At 40.7% G+C, this 22,552-nt stretch overlaps 1 protein-coding gene across 1 annotated transcript in view; it reads right to left on the reverse strand.

Annotated features, from left to right (window-relative positions):
* tmem131l (transmembrane 131 like) overlaps positions 1 to 22,552 on the reverse strand; it is a 156,602-nt gene that overhangs the window by 40,921 nt on the left and 93,129 nt on the right. The window contains exons 9-16 of the mRNA XM_080192584.1: positions 21,782 to 21,932; positions 21,370 to 21,428; positions 19,061 to 19,169; positions 18,635 to 18,737; positions 14,725 to 14,872; positions 12,932 to 13,102; positions 10,071 to 10,131; positions 8,009 to 8,126 (exon numbers count right to left, since the gene is read on the reverse strand). Of these exons, the coding sequence (XP_080048710.1) occupies positions 8,009 to 8,126; positions 10,071 to 10,131; positions 12,932 to 13,102; positions 14,725 to 14,872; positions 18,635 to 18,737; positions 19,061 to 19,169; positions 21,370 to 21,428; positions 21,782 to 21,932 (920 nt within the window). The remainder of the gene's footprint in view (positions 1 to 8,008; positions 8,127 to 10,070; positions 10,132 to 12,931; positions 13,103 to 14,724; positions 14,873 to 18,634; positions 18,738 to 19,060; positions 19,170 to 21,369; positions 21,429 to 21,781; positions 21,933 to 22,552) is intronic.

A 22,552-nucleotide genomic window follows, 5' to 3' on the forward strand; every position in this document is an offset into this window, starting at 1 on the left:
TCATTGATGAAGCAGTTAAAAGGATGTTTGGGCCTAAGACACTATGCTCACAACACTTGAAATCAGATGTTTAACATGCAACAACCAGAACAACTTCACTTCGTGTTAGGTTTGATACCAAACAGTAGAATTTCCTTGAATGTCAATGACTTCAAATTTGTAAGGGCTCATGATGCCAAATACTGCCTTCATGCAAATGGCTGTCACTGTCACCTGATATCTTGAACTTTTAATAGAGGGGTGGGGGGAGAGAGAGCAGGAGGGCCACAAGGGGGACAGAGGAAGAGCCAGTGGGTCAGAACAGGACAGTGCACAAGTGAGAGAGTCAGAGGGAGACATTGCGAAAGAATTGAAGGGGACACAGCAAAAATTATTGAGGGATCAGAGTGTGAGGGAATGATTGCAGGAGGCAGAGTGAAGGAGTGATGGGGGGGGGGGGGGGGGGGAGATGGAGAGAGAGGGAGATGGGGAGAGAATGAAGGAGGGGGTGGCAGGTTTATGTTAAAAGAGATGGGGAACGGAACAGCAACAGAGAAGGTAGGGTGCCAGGCAATGGAAGTTGGAAAAAAAAAGAGTTGGAGAGTAAGCACACGAACAAGGAAGTTGATAACAGGTTACTGAGAACGAACATGCACGTGTGGGGCTTTTCCATAACTGCAAACTGAGAATTACTTGTGGTCATGAGCCAGTCATTTGAAAGCAGTCAGGTTTTGAAAAACGATCATAATGTAGTGTTCAATACTTTCTACCTGATCAGAACCGAAAACTGCTGATTCCCATTATAAATATAGGTGTCTCCCTGCACACCCGCCTGCCTGTGTCCGTGCGCATGTGTGCTTCTGTGTGATCTCAACCTCAATCACAACCAGAAAATGCTGGAAAATCTCAGCAAGTCTGAGAGCCCCCGTGGAGAGAGAATAGAGCCAATATTTTGAGTCTGGACCACCCTTTACCAGTGCAGTTCTGTTGTTGCAATTGCATTAGAGAAGCACAAACATTTAAATAGACGGATTTTGCCAGTGGCTCCAAAGTGTCAACAACCTATATTTATACACCTTGACTGCAGTGGTAAAATGTCCCAAAGCACAGGAGTGTAATCAGTCAAAAATTAACACCGAGCCACACGAGGAAATATCTTGACAGATGACCAAACCCTTGCTCAGTGATAGGTACTAAAGAGGGCAAGTGTGCAAACTTCAGGGATGAATAAAGCCTAGGGTCTAGGTAGCTGAAGGGGCAGCTGCCAATGGTGGAACGATCAAAATTACAAATGCGCAACAGCCAAAACTAGTGAAGCACAGATACCTTGAACAGTTTTAGAGCAAGAGGAGATTAGATTTAGAGGGGCCAGGCCAGGCCATAGAGAGACCTGAAAACAAGGATAAGAACTCTAAAATCAAGATGTTGCCACGTCAGGAGCCAACACAGGAGTAATGAGTGAACACATCTAGCGCAAGTTATGGGCAAATGGGCTGGATGAGCTCAAATTTATGGAAGTTCAAGGAAAGATACTAGGAGAGTACTGGCATCTCCAACAGCCTTAAATATGGTCAAGATAAAAGGTCACCACTTTCCACATTAGGTTTTGCCAGTACATTCCCTGACTACTTGCAAATCTTGACACTTGAAACTACTTGATAGCTAACAACACTAATCGCACTTGGTTAAGTGCTGTGGGAACCAGCAAAAAAATACTAGATTTCACAGCACTTGAATAAAACACACGTGGGGATATTACAGAACCATGCCTTGAAACTGTTTATATTGCTCTTTGATTCAGATTCACAAGTCATAAGAACATAAGAACATAAGAAATAGGAGCAGGAGTAGGCCATCTAGCCCTTCGAGCCTGCCCCGCCATTCAATAAGATCATGGCTGATCTGTTGCGGCTCAGTTCCACTTTCCCGCCCTCTCCCCATAACCCTTAATCCCCTCTCTTATCAAAAACCCATCAACCCGCTTCTTAAAAATATTTAGCGAGGCAGCCTCCACCACTTCAACGGGCAGAGAATTCCAGAGATTCACCACCCTTTGAGTGAAGAAGTTCCTCCTCAACTTCGTTCTAAACCGCCTCCCCTTTATCTTGAGGCTGTGCCCCCTAGTCCTACTGTCTTTTTTGAGCGGGAAGAGTCTCTCCACCTCTATCCTATCCAGCCCATTCATCATCTTATATGTCTCAATGAGATCTCCCCTCATTCTTCTAAACTCTAGCAAGTACAAGCCTAGTTTATTCAGCCTCTCCTCATAGCTCAACCCCCTCAACTCCGGTATCAGCCTAGTAAACCTCCTCTGCACTCCCTCCAGTCCAGCACCTCTTTTAATAAATCCATTGGCAATAGGCAGAGTTAACAAGTTTGTCAACCAGGCTTTGAAAATCTAATTTACCAGTTTAAATTCCTGGTGCTGTCTCACAGACATTTGGTTCCAAATATGAGTTACAACATAAAAACCACTCAATAAATGTGTCTGTTAAATCTGGTGATCCATGCATTGGCGGGCTTCAGCTACAAAACCCTCAAAGTTCTAGCTGTTAAGAAATAGAACAATGCAGTGTAACAACACAGTAAGCAACCACCCTGAATGGGAATCTCTCCACTTGCTTGGATGAGTGCATTCCAACAACACTCAGTAAGCAGAACATCATCCAGGGCAAAGCAGCCCGCTTGACTGACATCCCATATTCACCTTTAAAATTCACTCCTCTCCACTATAGTCAATAGTAGATGCACCACAGCAAATCGTCAAGGCTCCTTTGACAGCACCTTCCAAACCCACAACCTCTACCACCTAGAAGAATAAGACCACCACATGCAAGTGGTTATTATTCAATCTTGAAACTAAATTGCTGCTTCTTCATTGTCGCTGGGTCAAGACCTGACTGAACACACTTCTGGGCACAGCTGTGGGTGTACCAACACTGCATAATTAAGAATGGGAAATAAATGCTCGTTTTACCAGACACACTCATCACACGAAAAAATAAATAAAATCTTTGATATTTGATCAACTCATTCAGTGCCTGCGTTGTCATATCTCTAATGTGTTGCATGTACATCATGAGTCAGATGAGTCAAAATTGGGTTAAATAAACACAATTGTACAAAGAAAAGTTAAGGTTTTGGTAATAATAAAATCTGGACACTACTTCAGATTTCCAGGAAACTAATATCCGATTAAAACAGAAATTCTAGTTCCTGACTACAACAGGCACAATTACATACATTATTGATGATAATGACTGCTTTATAGGTTGCAAGGAAAAATGATCAAAGTCCCTGAGAACAATGGCCAAAATCTCATGGACGAACGGATGAGATACAGGTCTAAATTAGTCAGCTTGATGAGCGCAAGTAAAATTCTCTGGTAAATGCAAAGCTAGAGGTATCTTCTGCTGTCCAAATCTCAGCCAGTAGATGGTGGTGGTGGCGGCGGCGGCTGAAAATAATACATAATTCTGAGGCATCTAAAATGTTCTTCTTTAGAGTGGTAATTTTTTTGGGTAGGGCTGAATTCAGATCGGTGGATATGATCAAATGGATATCAAAGTGAAAACAAAATCACAGAATTTTCATTTAATTACATGATTTTTAACTAACTCCACAAAGCTTATGTAGTTGGGTGTATATCTGTCATTTACAGGTGATTCACGTTTACCAAACCAAATCAACTATAAGTACCACACGTTATTTCACCAAAACATCCAGTTTATTTGACTTCTTTTAAATACAGTGTGATGGGGCTGTTAATTTATTTGCTGTATGTAAATTCAAAGTCATTGAAAATATTCTAGCAGTGACACGAGGCATACCTAAAAATGAGGTGCCAACCCACTGAAGCTACAGCATACAGGCAACAAACATTATGGACAGAGTTGAGCGATCCCACAAAAAAAAAGCTCATCCAGCCATGAATGGTAGATGGCAATTAAACCATTATCTGGAGGAGGGGGAGGCTCTTCTAATGATGGGGCCATCTAGCAAAGTGCAAAGGTTTTCAGCCAGAAATGCCAAATGAATGAATAACCCACATCAGCCTCCTCCTGAGGTTCCCACCACCATGGATTCCAGTCAATTGGATTCAATCCACACAATATAAAGACTGAAGAGACCGCATATATCAAATGGGCCCTGATAATATACCACTTGCAGTGATTAATTATGCTGCACAACTAACCATGTGCCGAGACAAAATGTTCTAGCACAATTACAACACTGGCTTCTATCTACCCAGGTATGTCCTTTCTACAAAAGGCAGGACAAATACAATCCGGGAAAATACCAGCCATCAACCTACACTTGATCATCAGCAAGCGATGGAAGGTATCGTTGACAATGCTATCAAAAGGCATTTGCGCAGCAATAAACTCACCAATGCTCAGTTTAGATTCCGCCAGGGTCATTCAGCTCCAGGCCTTATTATCACCTTGATCCAAACATGGTCAAAAGTCCTGAATTTCAGAGATGATGTGAGAGTGACTGCCCTTGACATCAAAAGAGCATTTCAGCAAGTACGGAATCAAGGAGTCCCAAGAAAAATTGAAGTCAATGGGAATCAAAGGGAAAACTCTTCACAGACTGGAGTAATATTTAGCAGAAAGGATACCAGTAATCTCTTGCTGCAGGAGTTTCTCAAGATAGTGTCCCAGTCCCAACTATCTTCAGCTTACTTAGTGGTCTTCCCTCCATCATCAGGTTTGATAATTACAGTAGACAGTTCCATTTGTAGTTACTCACACACCAAAGCAGTCATATCCATTTGTAGTAGATTGGACAGCACTCAGGTATGGTTAGTAAGTGGCAAGTAACACACAATCATCATCTCCAACAAGAGGGAATGCAATCACCTCCTTGACTTTCAAGTGCATTACCACAGCCGAATCCCCCACAATGAAACACCCTGTTCATCACTGACCAGAGATTTAGCTGGATTAACCATATAAATACTGTGGCTGCAAGAGCAGATCAAAGGCTGGGAATTCTGCAGTGACCAACTCACTTCTTGACTCTACAAAGCCAGTCCACTATCTATAAGGAACAAGTCAGGAATGTGATGGAATAATTCCCTGGAGGTCACAGTTTCAGCAACACTTAGAATGTTCAACACTATCCAGGACAAATCAGCCTGCTTCATTGGCAACCCACCCAGCATCCTAAACATCCATTCACTCTGCCACCAATGCAGTGGCATTAGTGCATGCCATGTACAAGATGCACTGCTGCAATTCAGCAAGTTTCTTCAACAGCACCTTTCAAACTCTTGACCTTTGCCACCTCAAAGAGCAGAACAGCAGGCACATGGCAACACCAACACCTTCAAGTTCCTCTCCCAGTTACACTGTCACTGGGTCAAAATTGTGAAACTCCATCTAAGAGCACTATGGATGTAACTATACTACAAGAACTACAGCAGTTCAAGGCAACAACTTCAAAGAAAATTCTGTCTTCACATAGCCTTCATTGTCTGAGGGTTGCAAATCATGGCTCAGTGATGTTATGATATCACAATAGCACAAATAGAAGAGGTAGACCCCCAAGCCCCCTTAGTCAGTAAGGGATAGAGCATACACCACTGATGTTATTAAGCACCACACTCCACACAACTGAACTAAGTGGACAATTAGAGCTGGGCAAGAAATGCTGGCCTTACCAGTGATGTCCACATCCATGAACAAAAATAGATAGCTGCCCGCAAACACTTTACAGTTGCATATATTCTTCATTCCACTTAAAATTTTAAAATAATTAGGTCTACACGAATGATCAAAGAATCCCTCAGTTTTTGTTTGCAGTTCCATGTCAAATTGGGTGAAGTATTTCTGAACTACTAACTCAGTGACATTACAGAACACAAAAACTCTTCAGTGAATTTCATTATAAGAACATAAATAGGAGCAGGAGTAGGCCATCTAGCCCTTCAAGCCTGCCCCGCCATTCAATAAGGTCATGGCTGATCTGTCGTGGCTCAGTTCCACATTCCCGCCCTCTCCCCATAACTCTTAATCCCCTCGCTTATCAAAAACCCATCAACCCGCGTCTTAAAAATATTTAGCGAGGCAGCCTCCACCACCTCAACGGGCAGAGAATTCCAGAGATTCACCACCCTTTGAGTGAAGAAGTTCCTCCTCAACTCCGTTCTAAACTGCCCCCCCTTTATCTTGAGGCTGTGCCCCCTAGTCCTACTGTCCTTTCTGAGCAGGAAGAGTCTCTCCACCTCTGTCCTATCCATCCCATTCATCATCTTATACGTCTCAATGAGATCTCCCCTCATTCTTCTAAACTCTAACGAGTACAAGCCTAGTTTATTCAGCCTCTCCTCATAGCTCAACCCCCTCAACTCCGGTATCAGCCTAGTAAACCTCCTCTGCACTCCCTCCAAGGCCAAAATATCCTTGCATAAGTACGGCGACTAAAACTGCACACAGTACTCTAGCTGCGGCCTCACCAATGCCCTATACAGCCGCAGCAAGACCTCCCTACTTTTATATTCAATCCCCCTCGCTATGAAGGCCAGCATCCTTTTTGCCTTCCTGACCACCTGCTGCACCTGCAGGCTGGGTTTTTGCGACTCATGCACAAGGACCCCGAGGTCCCTCTGTACCTTCGCCTGCTGCAGTTTTTCGCCACGTAAGTAATAGTCCTTCCTACCATTATTCCTACCAAAGTGGACCACCTCGCACTTGCCAACATTAAATTCCATTTGCCAGCTCCTGGCCCATTTGCCCAGCCTATCTAGATCCTTCTGCAAACTCTACTCAGAATACTGGAATCTTTCAGTGAAACTGAATAATTGTATCCCTTTGTACACAAAAACAATGTCACATTTTACAATAGCATCAGGAATAATGAAATGAATCATAAGTATAATTCTAAATTTGTGAATGAGATGGTGGCCATAAATAAGAACATAAGAAATTAGGAGCAAGAGTAGGCCGTCTAGCCCTTCAAGCCTGCCCCGCCATTCAATAAGATCATGGCTGATCTGAAGTGGCTCAGTTCCACATTCCCGCTTTCTCCCCATAACCCTTAATCCCCTTGCCTACCAAAAACGAAAAGAATGATAAGAATTAAGTCATTCAAGCCCAACATCAAAATAACTACATCACTCCTTTCCAGGTATACACTATCCTTCAGCTTGGTTTTTAGGGTCAGTGACAAAATTAGCATTGTTGCTGTTGACCTTGAAGAAAATTGATGCAGCAAACTGTGTAACTAGATTTCTACTTTCTTGAAATCAGTTCTGATCTAGCGCCAAGTCAATAGGATCTCCAAGCATCCAGCAACACTACTAATGATCAAAAAGAATCTCTTCAGTTTAAATCGCAATAGTTATGCCAAAAACACAAAGTGAAACACCAGTTTCCAACGTAATAAAGACAGTTTGATCTGTCCAGTCATACAGATGGATGATGCTGAACTTCAGTGCGCACATAGTAAAATAGTCTCTCAGCAACAAATAAGGACACAAAATGCACTGTTTTCTTTTCTTACATTTTACAAATAACAAAATTAATGCACAGAACATACATATGGGATTAAAGTAGAAGCTGAAATATCAAACTTTCTCAAGAAAAAAATATGAATTACAGTGGAGATTTCTTTATTTGTTCACAGGATCCTTAGTTGCTCTTCAGAAGATGGTGATTAAATATATCAATTAGTTCTTCAGGTATGGTGAGGCTGTTCGCAGTAATTATGATTGTAGTGCACCATTATAAACCCAGTTACATCTCATGCAATACAGCGCAACTTTCTCAAAGATTTTTACAGCAAGGTCACTAGCTTAAAAGGGTGAGCTCACATCAGCTCAATAAGTTCTAACGGACTTCAACAGCACAAAGCACTAGCAGTAACTTCTGGATTTCCCCAATTAGTTACATACAGGCAGACTCCAGAAACTGCTGTCAATCTCAGAGGAGTCATGAGACTGAACGTGAACAGTTTTGCAGTCGAGTATCGCAAATTCTTGGCCTTTTAACTTTTAAACACTGTGTCCACCTCTTGGTTTTACCTGCTCACTCCTTTTTCTCTCATTTGCTGCCACTTAAGTCGTAAATCCAAACCCAGTTCAGAATCTATCTTCCAGGATGCAGATTCCAGAGAAAGACTATCATGCCAGTGCACAGCAGCTGAAAAACACAGGGATGAATTTAAGAAACAGTCTCATGTTTTAAAGTACCAGATAAAAGTTGAATGTTGGTGACAGTACTGAGAGGTTTCTTGCCATTTGTGTCAAAGAAATAATCATGCTTCAACATTTAAGGCAAAATGAAATAAAGCAGTCAACTTAACAACACTCGAATTACAACAAACAGCATTTACGTTTATAAATCGATGCCCCATTTCGACTTTACAGCATCACTTCCAACTTTACAATGCCGGCCAGCACATTCATATGTACACACTGACATTCTGCGCCATCCATCTGTATAACTGGACAGGCTAAACTATTTTTATTACGTTTGAAACGGGTGTTTCATTCTGTTAAACATTTTTGGCATAACTATTGCAATTTTTAATGCATTTATACACTATATTTCACACACACTTAGACGCACAGTAGGTCACAAGCACTGACCGAGGTCAATGGCTTCAGTATAGCCCCTACAATTCCCAGCTTGGGTTACTGTCAGTGTGGAGTTTGCACATTCTGTCCATGTCTGCATGGGTTTCCTCCAGGTGCTCCAGTTTCCTCCCACAGTCTGAAAGATGTGCTGGTTACATGCATTGACTCGAACAGGCACCAGAATGTGGCAACTAGGGGAATTTCACAGTGACTTCATTGCAATGATAATGTTAAGCCCTACTTGTGACTAATAAACTTCACTACTCTACAGTAAGTGAGGAACTTGTGTTAAGGCATGCAGGCAGTCACCTCAGTTGCTTGATGGAGAAAGAGCTAAATGCATTTAATATTGCCAGGTACCCCATGAGTGATTTCCAGCCTTGGTTCAGGAACCAATCCCCTATTTATAATAGTGATCCAATGGGAAGAAGTTGTTCCAACTTACAATTTTTTGACTTATAGCATGGTTTCCAGGAACCGTGTTGCAAATCTGTGGTTTGCCTGTATTATGTCCTATTTACGAGGTAAAGAGATTACAGGCTTCCTGTCAAATATATATCATACAACATTTTAACAGCACAGTTTTGTGTGATATGCTAACAGCATGTTAGACATGTTAAAAGCCTATCATCTTGAAGCACTGTCTTCTAAACTAGAAGAATGCAGTGTTATTTTAAAATTGATTCAAGTTGACTACTCATCATCTAATCAAAGTAGAAAGTATACAGATAGCAGAAGAAGCGTTGTCTGAACTTGTGGAGAATGTACATTGTTTGACCCTCCTAGCTGCTGTTCAGATTCATTACCTGAGTTTTACTAGTTTAATTTCACATAGAAACAATGCTTTGATGCTTTTTCGGATGTGAAAACCCCAATCCAGGCACAAGCACAACAAAGAGCTATTGGTCTCTCAATTATCCAATTATGCTTTGATTTCCAAAGGAGCGCTCTGCAATGCTCACATCACAAAATCACAATGATCAAAGCCAGCTTTACAAAATAATCAATAAATCATTCTGTAATGTCCTGCAGTCTGAATTCCTCCCCCCACCCCCGCACCGTTCTACAACTTTTCCAGACTTCTCCAATCGCATTTCAGCCAGCTGTGGTCCACTGGCTTCCAACTTGGATGTTGCCTCCTGACTTAGCAGAAACACTGAATTCCACTGTTAAGTCACTGCAGTATTTATGGCAACCTGTCAGCAGAACTTCACACAGCTTGAAAGTAAATTGGAGCAGCAAATTGCTACAGCTTCAATGGTCTATTTGCTTGGAGTTTGGAGGGTCAACTGCAAGATAGCAGCCTGGCTGCAGATTTAGAAGAAAATAAGTATGATCTGATCTGTCAATGATTTTGGTGCCTTGAACGGAGGAGGGGCAAAAGATGTTGTAACGTTTTCTTTTAGGGGAGCAGTCCAGCAAAATGGACCTCAACGATCAGGTCACTGGTTCACACAGATTCCACCTCCCAAAATTAACAAATATACAACCAAAATATTGTCCTTACCTTTTTCCCCCAGATAACAGTTTACACCACACTGTAGAATTGCATCAGAATACATATCCCCCTGTTGACAGAAAGCAAGACTATTTTAGCAGATTGTGTATTTGGAGAAATAGGTAAAGAAAACAGACTAAAACTATGTTGAAAGCAATATTTCATGATTTCATTTCTAGTGCTCCTATACCAGCATTATGAGGATTCAGTGAGGATAGTTATTACTTACTTATTAAAACGCAAGAGATCGCATGCCCCATTACAAAAATTGGGTCAGAGAATAATCTACAATAGAAATAAGGCAACAAAAGGCAGGGTTTCCAAAGTGTTACAATGACGTTTCAAACAAAGCACTGTCAATGTAAGGGAAATCTATCTTCCAATAGATTGCCACTGAGCCAACACCACACTCTAGGAACAGAGCTTAAAAATCAAAGTCCAGGGTAGGATGCACTGTTGGAAGTGTGGCCTTTTGGATCAGGCATAAAACCGAGGCCCCATCTGCCTCTCAGGCAGATGTAAAAGATCCCATAGCATTATCTTGAAGAACATCGAGAGAGCAATCCCCAGAGTCCGGCAAAGATTTATCCCACAATTAACACCACTGAAACAAATCAGCTAGTCATTAACATATGGTTTTTGTGTGAATTTGCACTGCTGAAACTAGCTGCCACACCACCTACATTATAGCAGTGACTTTCCATCAAAAGCAACTTGTGGGCATAAAGTGTTTTTGGACATCCTGAGGTTGTAAAAGGTATGTGTAAATGTAAGTACTTCTTTTTATCAAGTCAGAGATTTGTGGATTCAAATCCACTTCCCAGATTGGGCATAGGATTAAATTTCAGTGTAGTACCGAGCAAAATGCTACACCTTCTGACAGCAAACATCTTTCTTGCCTGAGTGAACCCAAAAGATCCATGGAATTATGCTAAGAAAGCAACGAAGTTTGGTCAATGACCTGGCCAATACTTAACTGACAACAACAGAACAGCTTCACTGTTGTGTTTACTGCTGCTGTTTGTGGGACTTTGTTGCTGGCAAATGGGCTCTGATTGTCTCCACAGTGACTACACTTCAAACAGGAATTCATTAACTGTGGAGTGCTTTGGGATATTCTGAGAATGTGATATGACAATATGCAAGTTCTTTCCAAAAATAAATATAAAAAAGAAATGCAATATTAATCACGGATGCCCAAATCATAAAGTAAATAAACTCAAAACTTCAAAAAAAATACTGTGCCGCACAGGGACCAGCACTACTGCCTCACAGTGCCAAGGACCCTGGTTCAATTCCAGTTTCAGGTCAGTGTGTGTGGAGTTTGCACTTCCTACCCACGTGTGTGTGGGTTTCCTCCGGGGTGTCTGGTTTCCTCCCAGAGTCCAAAGATGAGCAGGTTGGGTTTTTTGGCCATGCTAAATTAAGCGTAATGTCAGGGGGATTAGCAGGGTAAATATGAGGGGTTATGGGAAAAGGATCTCGGTGCAATTGCGTTCGGTGCAGACTCGATGGGACGAATAGTCTCCTTCTGCACTGTAGGGATTCTATGAACATTTATAGAAAAGTGATGCATGAAGGTTAGTACTAATTGAGCAAGGAAAACACCTACATGCGATAAAGTAAAATTGATGGGGCAAGGGGAGGAGGAACTAAAAAAAATGCACAGCTACAAGATGTTTAATACCTCCATGATCCCAGATTGAGGAGTATGGGTTGAAATTTCTTCTTCTGTTCTCTTCAAATTACTGTTAAATTAGTAATTCTAAAGTAATTTGTTCAATTTCTAAATACTGCAAGCTTATTATGGCTATAGTCCAATATTCTCCACTACTACAGTTTAAGCAATTAAAACTGAAAATAGGAATTGCCAAGTCTTGCCCGTCCTACTAAATTTTTTTATCCAGGCGATTTTCTTCTTAAGCAACACCTTACATTTTAATCTTTAATCTATGTTTTAGTGCTTTAATCCTGTAAAATCCCACAGCAGCATTTCTTTCAGATGTGCAAGTTCTGACAAATATTCAAACAGTTACTCAAAATAAAAATAGATTTCAAAAAAGGCTTGTTGCAACAGTTTTGCACAAGGGCCTCCTGTACTAGCATTTTCTGCCCTCAACATTTGTTTACCAAACCTTATTTTCTCACATTAAAGGATGATTTTATTCATCAACACGAAGGATGCTGGTGCTACAGCACAGCCTATGTTCCAATGCAGACAATCAATGCTCATATCAAGCTTCACCAGATACCTGCGCAGTTAGCGGCATGGTAAAGATCCCCCCAAACTCCAAAAATTCCTTCTCTGATGAATACAGCTCACCGCACCAATGTGGCAATTCTTCAGTTTCTGTAATCAGCCAAACTATGACATTTGACTACTTGCCAATCCAGCAGTTTTGTTCTCTGGGTTCATTCTCAAAGATTTGTAGCCAGTCATTTTTGTAAGAAATTAGTGTCTGGGATTATTACGTCCAAGCGCAATAAAAAAAGTGCTCCTTCCATTTGAATGGTGAGTTTTGAACTCAAGTCCAAAGATAGTTAGGTGGATTAGTCTTGGTAAATGTGCAGGATTATGGGGATAGGACATGGAATTGGGCCTTAGTAATACGCTCTTTCAGACAGTCAGTGCCGACTTGATGGGTCTCCTTCGGCACTGTAGGGACTCTATGGTTCCATAATGTGAAATGCAAAAATATTAAGTACAGTTATGCTACTTTTCAGGATAAATTTAAATTAATGGCTTTATTAAATTAGATTCAAAAATGCTTTTATACATAAGAATCTTGCATAAATATATAACATTTAAGATGAAAGAGGTTGCAATTCTGATTAAGTGATTTACAGATGCTCAAAAATTGAATATATACCTGCACGTGAATTGAGCAGAGACGCAATGGGAGCTCAACTGTTACTCCTGACCCAGTTACGATTAGCAGATGCGTGTTTAAAGTTATAGGTGTTTTCCCAGCTTTAAACTGTAGTGACAAGATGTGCCAGCAACCTGGGGTGAGTATCATTGGGCCAGTAAAATTTAGAATCTGAAAAATATTAAACATTGATGAGTGGTCAGCACCCCATTTATATTTCACACCATTTGCTGATATTATTACTTTAAATATTGTTAAATATCACTTTAAATATTGTTTTGGTGACTTAATTTTCCAATGAAACAACTCCATGTGTTTGCCTTTCTTCAGAGTTTTTCTTTAATCTTTCCTTAATAATCTATCCCAAAAATTGCTCCACATAGCACCTGTATTTGTCTGTACTTGGATTACTAAAGCAAGGAAGAAACGTGTATACATTTCTAGTCAGATGCACACTGCCTGCCATTATTGAAGAAGGACAAAAAAAATGTCTCCTTTACACAACTCTGATCAATTAAGACCTTCCCCAATACAGAATAAAAGGAGTGCAGTACTTGTTTGAGGTCCCTTCTCCAAGGTAGCTTTTCTGAGTCAGTCAGTGCTACAGAGATTCCAGGCTTTAAAATCCCCAGTTAGGCCCAACCAAGAAGTTGAGTACTTCATTCATTATGGAGTTGTAGGAGAAGGTGTCTCCCAACCAAAGAATAAAGAGGGCTTGCATCCCACCAACCTCTACTGTTTCCACCACCTGCAGCACGATACCACCACCAAACACAAACTTCGCTTCCCCTACCAACATTCAGTAGGGATAGTTCCTGATGGTATACCCTGCTAGCTCCACCCTTTGATCATCTCTAACAGTTTCTTCCCTTCCCATGCAAACAGAGGAGATACAACATCTGCCCTTTTATTGTCATTGGTCTCTTATGCAGCACCTTAAGCAGTCCTTCCAGGTGAAACAGGGGTTTATCTGTACCTCTTCAATTTACCATACTACATATGCTGCTCACAATTTGGTCTCCTTTACATTACAGAGACACCAAATGCAAATTAAAGATTAATTTGCACACTTCCGTTCAGTCCTCAAGCGTGATCGCGAGTTTCTAGTTGCCTGCGATTCTAATTCTCCACTTTGCTTCCATTCTGGTCTTGGTCTCTGATACTGTTCTGAGCTTGCTGCAAAATTGAGAAAACATATTTCACCTTTTGAATAAGCATTTTACAGGCCCTCAGACTCAACTTTGAGTTCAACAATTTCAGATCATAACCTTTGCTCCCATTACAACCTCACTTAGTACTATCATCCCTTCCGTTATTCAATCTTTCCGGCCTTCACAGACTGTTGCTTGTTCTTCAGCCCCACCCCTTGCCTTAAAATCTGTTGAATTTCTAACTTTTTCTTAGTTCTGACAAAAGGTTATCAACCTGAAACATTACTCCACTTCTCTTCCACAGATCTACTGCTTTCTAGCATATTCTGTTTTTTATTTCAGATTTGCAGCATCCACAGTATTTTACTTTTGCTTTGAGGGAGCATCATCATTCAGGTGCAAGAAACGTGTCCAATTAAAAAGGTGCACATCTAATTCTCTGAATCCTTTTTCTTGAATCCCAGCAGCATTCTACAGACAATAAGTTGTAGATTCAGAACATAACCATTTAAAACAGTGCATCTGCTCAGCACTATGGCGTAGATGATCCTGTTCTGAAGAATAATACAACCACCTTCATGTCAAATTAATTTTGGTGTCTTCACAAGTTTGTAAAGCATCAGAAAATGAAAACAACTTTACTGTCAACAGATGTGCTGCTTCTTCAGGTACATAAACACTGCTTATCAAGACTTTGAACGCAAAGTAATTCGTAAACCACACTGTCCAGAGTTCTGATCCTGGCCAGGACTTGACTTGAAACGAGCTTGAAGAATCTTGTTGAAGGTTTCTGCACAAGACAGAAAGACGGTAAAATCAGGATAGTATTTTATACCACCAGGAGAGGTCATTTTACCTATTTGGGCTGTCCAACTCACTTAAATTATTCAATTAATCTCATTCCCTAACTTCAAATCTTTATTCATGCCCTTTTTGAAATGGATTATGGATTCTGCTTTTGCCACAGCTTCTGGCAAAAAGTTCCATGTCATAACTACCTTCTGACACTTAAAACCTTTTGTCCAGTACCACTTCCTTTGAACTTTTACTGGTTAGGACAACATGGGGGCACAGTGGTTAGCACTGCTGCCTCAGTGCCAGGGACCTGGGTTCGATTCTGGTCTTGGGTGACTGCCTGAGTGAAGTTTGCACACTCTCCGTGTCTGAGTGGGTTTCCTCCATGTGCACCGGTTTCTTCCCACAGTCCAAAGATGTGCAGGTTGGGTGGATTGACCATTCCAAAACGCCCCTTAGCATCCAAAAATGTGCAAGGTTAGGTGGATTAGCCATGGCAAAGAGTTATGTGGATAGGCCTGAGTAGGACACTCTTTTGGAGAATCAGTGCAGATGCAATGGGCCGAATCGCCTTGTCCTGCAATGCTGGAATTCTATTTATGTCCTCTAGTTACTGAATAGTCAACCGAGGTAATTAGTTTGCATTTTCTTCTATTTGCTTCATAAAATATTTAATATATGCAAGGCAGATCTTTTAATTTTCACTGCTCTGGTGACAATGGGTGGAATTTTCCATTCTCTGCACAGAGTAATGACAGAGGCAAAAAATCCGGCGTGCAGCTTGCAGGCTGCACAGCTGGATTTCCTCTCTGGATAATCCAGCGTTCTGTACAGAAACAAATCTGGTAGCGTGGCTGCCATCACGCTGTCAGGCTGTTCCAGACAATGCCAGCAGCTGGCAATCCCAAAGGGAATGCATACCTCCAATATAAAACACAGGAACTGTCCCTCACACAGTGTGCCCCACCACCACTAACATGCACAAAGCGAACCTCCCACCACCCCAAGCCAATAAGGGGAAAACATTCTTCAAAACGAGAGAGTTCCTCTGCCCTGGGGGGCTCCACTTCCTGTGCCTCTGGCGGGTTCCTTTCGCCTGGTTCCTGTTTCTGAAACCAAATGTTGGGGGACAACATGGCAGGAAGCCACTAATTATATTAAACGCTATTGAAATGAGGTTCCCTACCATCCTGGGCAAGAAAATCATTACATCCTTGTGAGACGGGCATTGAGGCAGCAACAGCAATAACTTTAATTTGAATATCGTGTTTAAGAAATAAGGATCCAACGATGTTTCACAGGACCTTTATAAAACAAAATAACGAGGGTCTCAACCTCTGGACAACATAAACATGAAAATCTGAACACCAGGATCTAGCTAGACATAATTGGATCTCTATATGCAATATCAGAAGGATTACAAAAGGAGTATTTTATATTCACAATATTGAAACAACTCCAATTTTAGAAATCTCATGGCCCTGCACAGCCCAATAATTACAATATGGACAGCATCTGTCTCCCTAAATCACTCAATTTTTCTGGCTTCCTCAAAGATGCTTCTTTAAACCTACCTAATGACCAGGCCTCTCAATATCTTGGCGACAATTTTTTGTCTGATTATGCTCCTGTAAAATACCTTGGCATGTTTAACTAAGTTAAGGTGCTATATGAATACAAGTTGGCATGGTTAAGCAGGCTCAAGAATATTGTCACGAAAATTGCTCAAGCCTACTAGTTATTAAAATCAGGAATTAGTGTGTAATAAAAAACAAACTTTGTATCATAAATTTTAGGAATACACTCATTTAATCAGCTTAATTGGTAGTTATCAGGAAAATCCATCTTGAAGAATATTTCAAGGGAAACGTAAAAATGAATTTTGTTAAACTCTTCCAGTGATGGCTGGATTCCCAACTCTGACTGGGTTGTGAAACATCATAACAAAGATTTACTACTTTGCACTGTCCCAGCATTACTGCTCCTTTTCCACTCCCCCTCTGGCAATTTAATGAAGAGCGACCTCATTAAAAGGAGCCCTCGTTTCAGATGATCTCCTGTTGAAATGCTTATCAATGCCTTTGTTACCTCTTGACTTAACACTCATCGCTGGTCTCTTGTGTTCTACACTGAATAAACCTCAAGCCATTCAAAACTCTGCTGCCCACGTCCTAACTCAAACCAAGTCCCACTGATACATTATCCCTGTGCTCACTGACCTACATTGGCTCCCAGTTAGCGATGTCTCAATTTTAAATTCTCATTGTTGTTTTCAAATATCTCCTTGACCTGATCTCCCCCCACCTTTAACTCCCTCCAAATCTCACAGCCTCATTATCTGCGCTACTCAAATTCTGGCCACTTTAACACCCCAATTTTAATAATTTTGCCACTGCCAAGGCCCAATGCTCTGACATTCCTTTCCTGAATCCCTCTGCCATCTTTCTTCCTGTAAAATGCTCCTTAAAATCTCCCTTTCATAAGCTGTCATCTGCCTAATATTTTCCCATTTGGGTTGATGTCAAACTTTGTTTCATAAAGCTGAGAAGCACCTTAGAACATTTTACTACGCTGGAGGAGCAGCTTATAAATATAAGTAGCTTTTATTATTGTTGAATAGGTTGCGTGCAGGACATTCTGCATATCACACAGGGCGATGGCTATGGAAAGAAAAGTTTAAAGTTTATTTATTAGCCTCATCAGTAGGCTTAGATTAACAATACAATGAAGTTACTGTGAAAAACCCTAGTCGCCACACTCATACACCTGTTCGGGTGCACTGAGCGAGAATTTAACATGGCCAATGCACCTAACCAGCAGGTCTTTCGGACTGTGGGAGGAAGTCAGAGCACCCAGAGGAAACTCATGCAGATACAGGGAGAATGTGCAGACTCTACACAAACAGTGATCCAAGCCAGAAATCATAGAATCCTACATTGCAGAAGGAGGCCATTCAGCCCATCAAGTGTACACCAATCACAATCCTACTCAGGCCCTATCTCCATAACCACATACATTTACCCTAGCTAGTCACCCTGACACTAAGGGGCAATTTTAACTGACCAATCCACCTAACCTGCACATCTTTAGACTGAGGGGAAACCAGAGTACCCAGAGGAAACCCATGCAGACACGAGGAGAACATGCAAATTCTACAGAGAGTGACCCAAGCCAGGAATTGAACCCGGGTCCTTGGCACTGAGGCAGCAGTGCTAACCGTGAAAAGGCTACTGTGCCTTTTCAAGCCTGCAGAACACAACAAGATTGAAGACAAAGTAAAGAAAAATAAATGATTGAATGAATCAATGCATGCACATTTGGATTATTTTCAGAGAACTTGCTAAATGCAAGTAAAAATTTACAAACGATTCATAAGGTTCAGGGTAGGGAGGGAATGTTCTGTAGTGATTTCCAAAATCTCTCTTACTGGGGATTTTTTGAGGGAAGTACTATATACAATTGAACATACATTCAATTTCTTTCACACACTGCACTGCCCCCCTCTGCCCCCAAAAAAACAGTTCAGTAAAACTATGACCAGATTAATCTTGCATCCTAAGGAATGATTCAGGAAACAACCGTGAATCTAAAGTTAATGTTACTGTAAAAAGTTAAACAATTTACGAAACCATGAAATAAGCTATGGAGTTAAATGAAATATATGCATTAAATGGTTCAAATTCTAACCATCCAATACATTACAAAAATCAATAAACACAAGAGATTTGAACACTCCAAGTGTGCTCAGTGAACTTACTCTTCTGCTAGATGCAGTATAGGAGATGCTTTCTGCGCTAAGCTGCCTTTTACTACATACATCACCTCACCCAAACAATTTTCCACATCAGGTGCAGCAGTTTCTAGAAAATGAAGTATAAGTATTATTTTATGGTATCCAATGTTTACCTCCTACATACATACAGGAATCAGCTTAGTCTCAATAAAACACATCAAAAAGATTTGAACTGACATTATAAAACATATTGTGCATTACGTAGCACTTTAGAGAATTTATGAGTGAGAGTTACATTTCGATATGATGCATCTTTTGGCAATAAGCTAAAAATAGTCACAATCATCCTCAGCCCCGAAAAACACAACCAATACAAAGATTTGCCAGGCTAATAATAAGATTTACATTTAGTCACCATTCCAGTTAACACTTAAGTATTAAATTACCTACCTTTGCAAATAATAGAAGCAGCCTTTGTCAAATTGGTCACAGATGTTTCCAGCTTTATTGGCTCAAATTCAACATTAATTGTGCCTCCTTTTGACTGAAAATGAATATTCTGAAAAGGATTTTTAAAAACCTGTCAATATAGAAGTTTGTACTCGACAATACTGTCAGTATAGTAAGTGAACAAATGTGTATGGTTTCAGAGAATCACTACAGTGCAGAAGGAAGCCATTCAGCCCATTGAACCTGCACTGACAACAATCTCACCCTACCCCTATAACCCCAATTATTAGCCTGCTAACGCTCCTGACCTAAGCGGCAATTTGGCATGGCCAGTCTACCTAACCCTAACATCTTTGGACTGTGTGGGTTTCCTCCAGGTGATCCAGTTTCCTTCCAAAGACACAGGAAGAACATGCAAACTCCACACAGTCACACGATGTCAGCTCGAAGGGCTAGATGGCCTACTCCTGCTCCTATTTCTTATGTTCTTATGTAGAATTGAACACAGGTCCCCGGTGTTAACCACTGTGCCGTGCATCAGAATTAACTAAATTCAGAAGCTAACCAACAAAATGTCTACATGGATACAGGTGCAATAACACATCATTGCAGAACTGAAATTCTTTGAAAGAATTTACTGTGGTCAGGATATTCAGAGCAAAAATATCTCATACAGTAAGGGAGGCCCCAGAGAATTGGAGAATAGTCAATGTTGGTCCTTTGTTTACGTAGGGGAGAAGAATAATCCAGGTAATTACAGACTGGTGAGCCTTACATCAGTGGTAGGGAAATTATTGGAGAGGATTCTTCGAGACAGGATTTATTCCCACTTGGAACTAAGTGGGTGTATTCGTGAGAGGCAACATGGCTTTGTGAAGGGGAGGTCATGTCTCATGGACTTGATCAAGTTTTTTGAGGAAGTGACAAAGACGATTCATGAGGATAGGGCAGTGGATGTTACCTACATGGACTTCATTAAGGTCTTTGACAAGGTCCCTCATGGCAGAATGATGCAGAAGGTGAAGTCGCACGGGATCAAAAGGTGAGCTGGCAAGTTGGATACAAAACTGGCTCAGTCAAAGATGACAGGCAGTGGCACTGGAAGAGTGTGTTTCTAAACGGAGGGCTATGACAAGTGACGCTCCTCAGGGCTTAGTGCTGGGACCTTTGTTGTTTGTAATGTATATAAATGATTTGGAGGAAAACGTAACTGGTTTGATTAGTAAGTTTGCAGAAGACACAAAGGCTGGCAGATTTGCAGATAGTGATGAAGACAGTCAGAGGATATAGATCAGTTGAAGGCTTGGGCAGAGAGATGACAGATGGAGTTTAATCCAGACAAATGTGTGGTAATGCATTTTGAAAGGTCTAATAAGATAAGAAATATACAGTAAATGGCAGAATTCTTGAGTATTGATGGGCAAAGGGATCGGGGTGTGCAGGTACACAGCTCACTGAAAGTAGTAATGCAGGTGGAGAAGGTAGTCAAGAAGCCATATGGCATGCTTGCCTTCATCGGCCGGAGCACCGAGTTTAAAAATTGACAAGTCATGTTGCAGATTTAAAAAAAACCATAGTTAGGCCGCACCTGGAATACAGTGCTCAATTCTGGCCGCCACACTACCAGAAGCACGTGGCGGCTTTGGCGAGGGTATAGAAATGATTTATCAGGATGTTGCCTGGTGTGGAGGACATTAGCTATGAGGAAAGGTTGGAGAAACTTGGTTTATTCTCACTGGAACGACGGAGGTTGAGGGGCGACCTGATAGAAGTCTACAAGATTATGAGAGGCATGGATTGAATGGATAGTCAAAAGCTTTTTCCTAGGATGGAAGAATCAATTACTAGGAGGCACAAGTTTATGGTGCGAGGGGCAAGGTTTAAAGGAGATGTATGAGGCAGATTTCTTACACGGAGGGTGGTGGGTGCCTAGAACCTTGTTGCTGGGGAAGGTAGTGGAAGCAGATACAGTGGTGATTTTTAATGGGCGTCTTGACAAACACATGAATAGGATGGGAATAGAGGCATATGGTCCCTGGAAGCTTGGGGGTTTTAGTTAAGTCAGGCAGCATGGTCGGTGCAGACTTCGAAGGCCGAAGGGCCTGTTCCTATGCTGCAGTTTTCTTTGTTCTTTGTAGCAATAGGAGTTGTAACAATACAATTGGACTTCTGTTTCCTACAGCACACTTTTCTACAAAATCAAATACAAAATAAAGTGTATCTCTACAATGCAATATGGATCAACAAACTACAGCTTGAATAATAAAACCAGGTTATCATCTTTATAAAAATATTTTAGAAAGTCATACCTTAATATACATAGATTTGTTCCCTGAATGCAAGAAGTACACAATATTTATTTGTTCACCTGCAGAAAAATTAATTGCAATAGTGAGTACTTTAACAGGCTTGCATTTACAGAAGCATCTTGTGCTTGAGAAATGTCTACAACTGCTTCATAGAATTATTTTTGGAGTGCAGTCACTGTTTTACAAGCACTGACAAAACTTAAATGTCAAAGGCCTGGACTCACTAATGGCTAAAAGAAGTTTCAAGCTTTTATTCATTTAGAATGACCATGGCATAATGTACTGTCAAGATTTATGTTAAAGGAAGGAAATCTTCAACTATTGCAGAAAAGATATATTACACACATACTGTAGCTTTTTGGATGGAGACAGAGAGGGAAAAAGGAAAAGGTGCAAGATGTACAAAACTTACCTGAGGTACTTTCTTTGATAATTGGCATATAAAGTACAAAAATATTTTTTAATAAATAGCTCTTTATTTTATCAAATTTATGGTTGCATTCTTCTGCGTTGAGAGAGACATGGATGGATAATACAAGATTATTCCTCAAAAAGCAATATTTCTGTAACAGATAGTAAAGGATTAAATCAGTGAATATTAGTTTATAATTTCCAAACATCAAACCATAACAGGATTTATTATTTGCCAAATCAAACAAATGCAAGCAATTAGATGAGAGATTAACATCACGTTCAAAACATGCAACTTCAGCCAACTGGTAATAACTCAAAAGCAATTTACGAATGCATCCCTTTGTTTCATTGTCATTGTTGAGCATTTGTAAAGTTTTACTGATACCATGCTTTCTAGTCTTATTGAATATTGGTGATGTTTTGCTTCATTCTGACAGCATTAAAATATTTGATATCGTTTAACTCCAAATAATTCATTAAGAACTATTTAAAAGGCCTCAGGGTAAGCACATGGTAGTCAAGGTGCCAACTATTCTGCATCTTGCTCTCTCAGGGTAGTCAGGGACTACTGATTTCACTTACATCACCATCACTATCACTTTAGCATACACATTAAACCATTACTCTACATCCTTACTGAAGGAAGCTTCAATGTGGGGTTTAACAAAATTCACACAACTTACAACACTAATTTCAGAAATGGACATCAGGGTAAGTGCTTGATACAAACTGGGAACAGTTAAATATGGCAAAACAATACTAATGCAGC

Source organism: Carcharhinus amblyrhynchos, chromosome 1 (genome assembly GCF_965287045.1).
Source record: "Carcharhinus amblyrhynchos chromosome 1, sCarAmb.v2.hapA, whole genome shotgun sequence".
Lineage (NCBI taxonomy): Eukaryota > Metazoa > Chordata > Chondrichthyes > Carcharhiniformes > Carcharhinidae > Carcharhinus > Carcharhinus amblyrhynchos.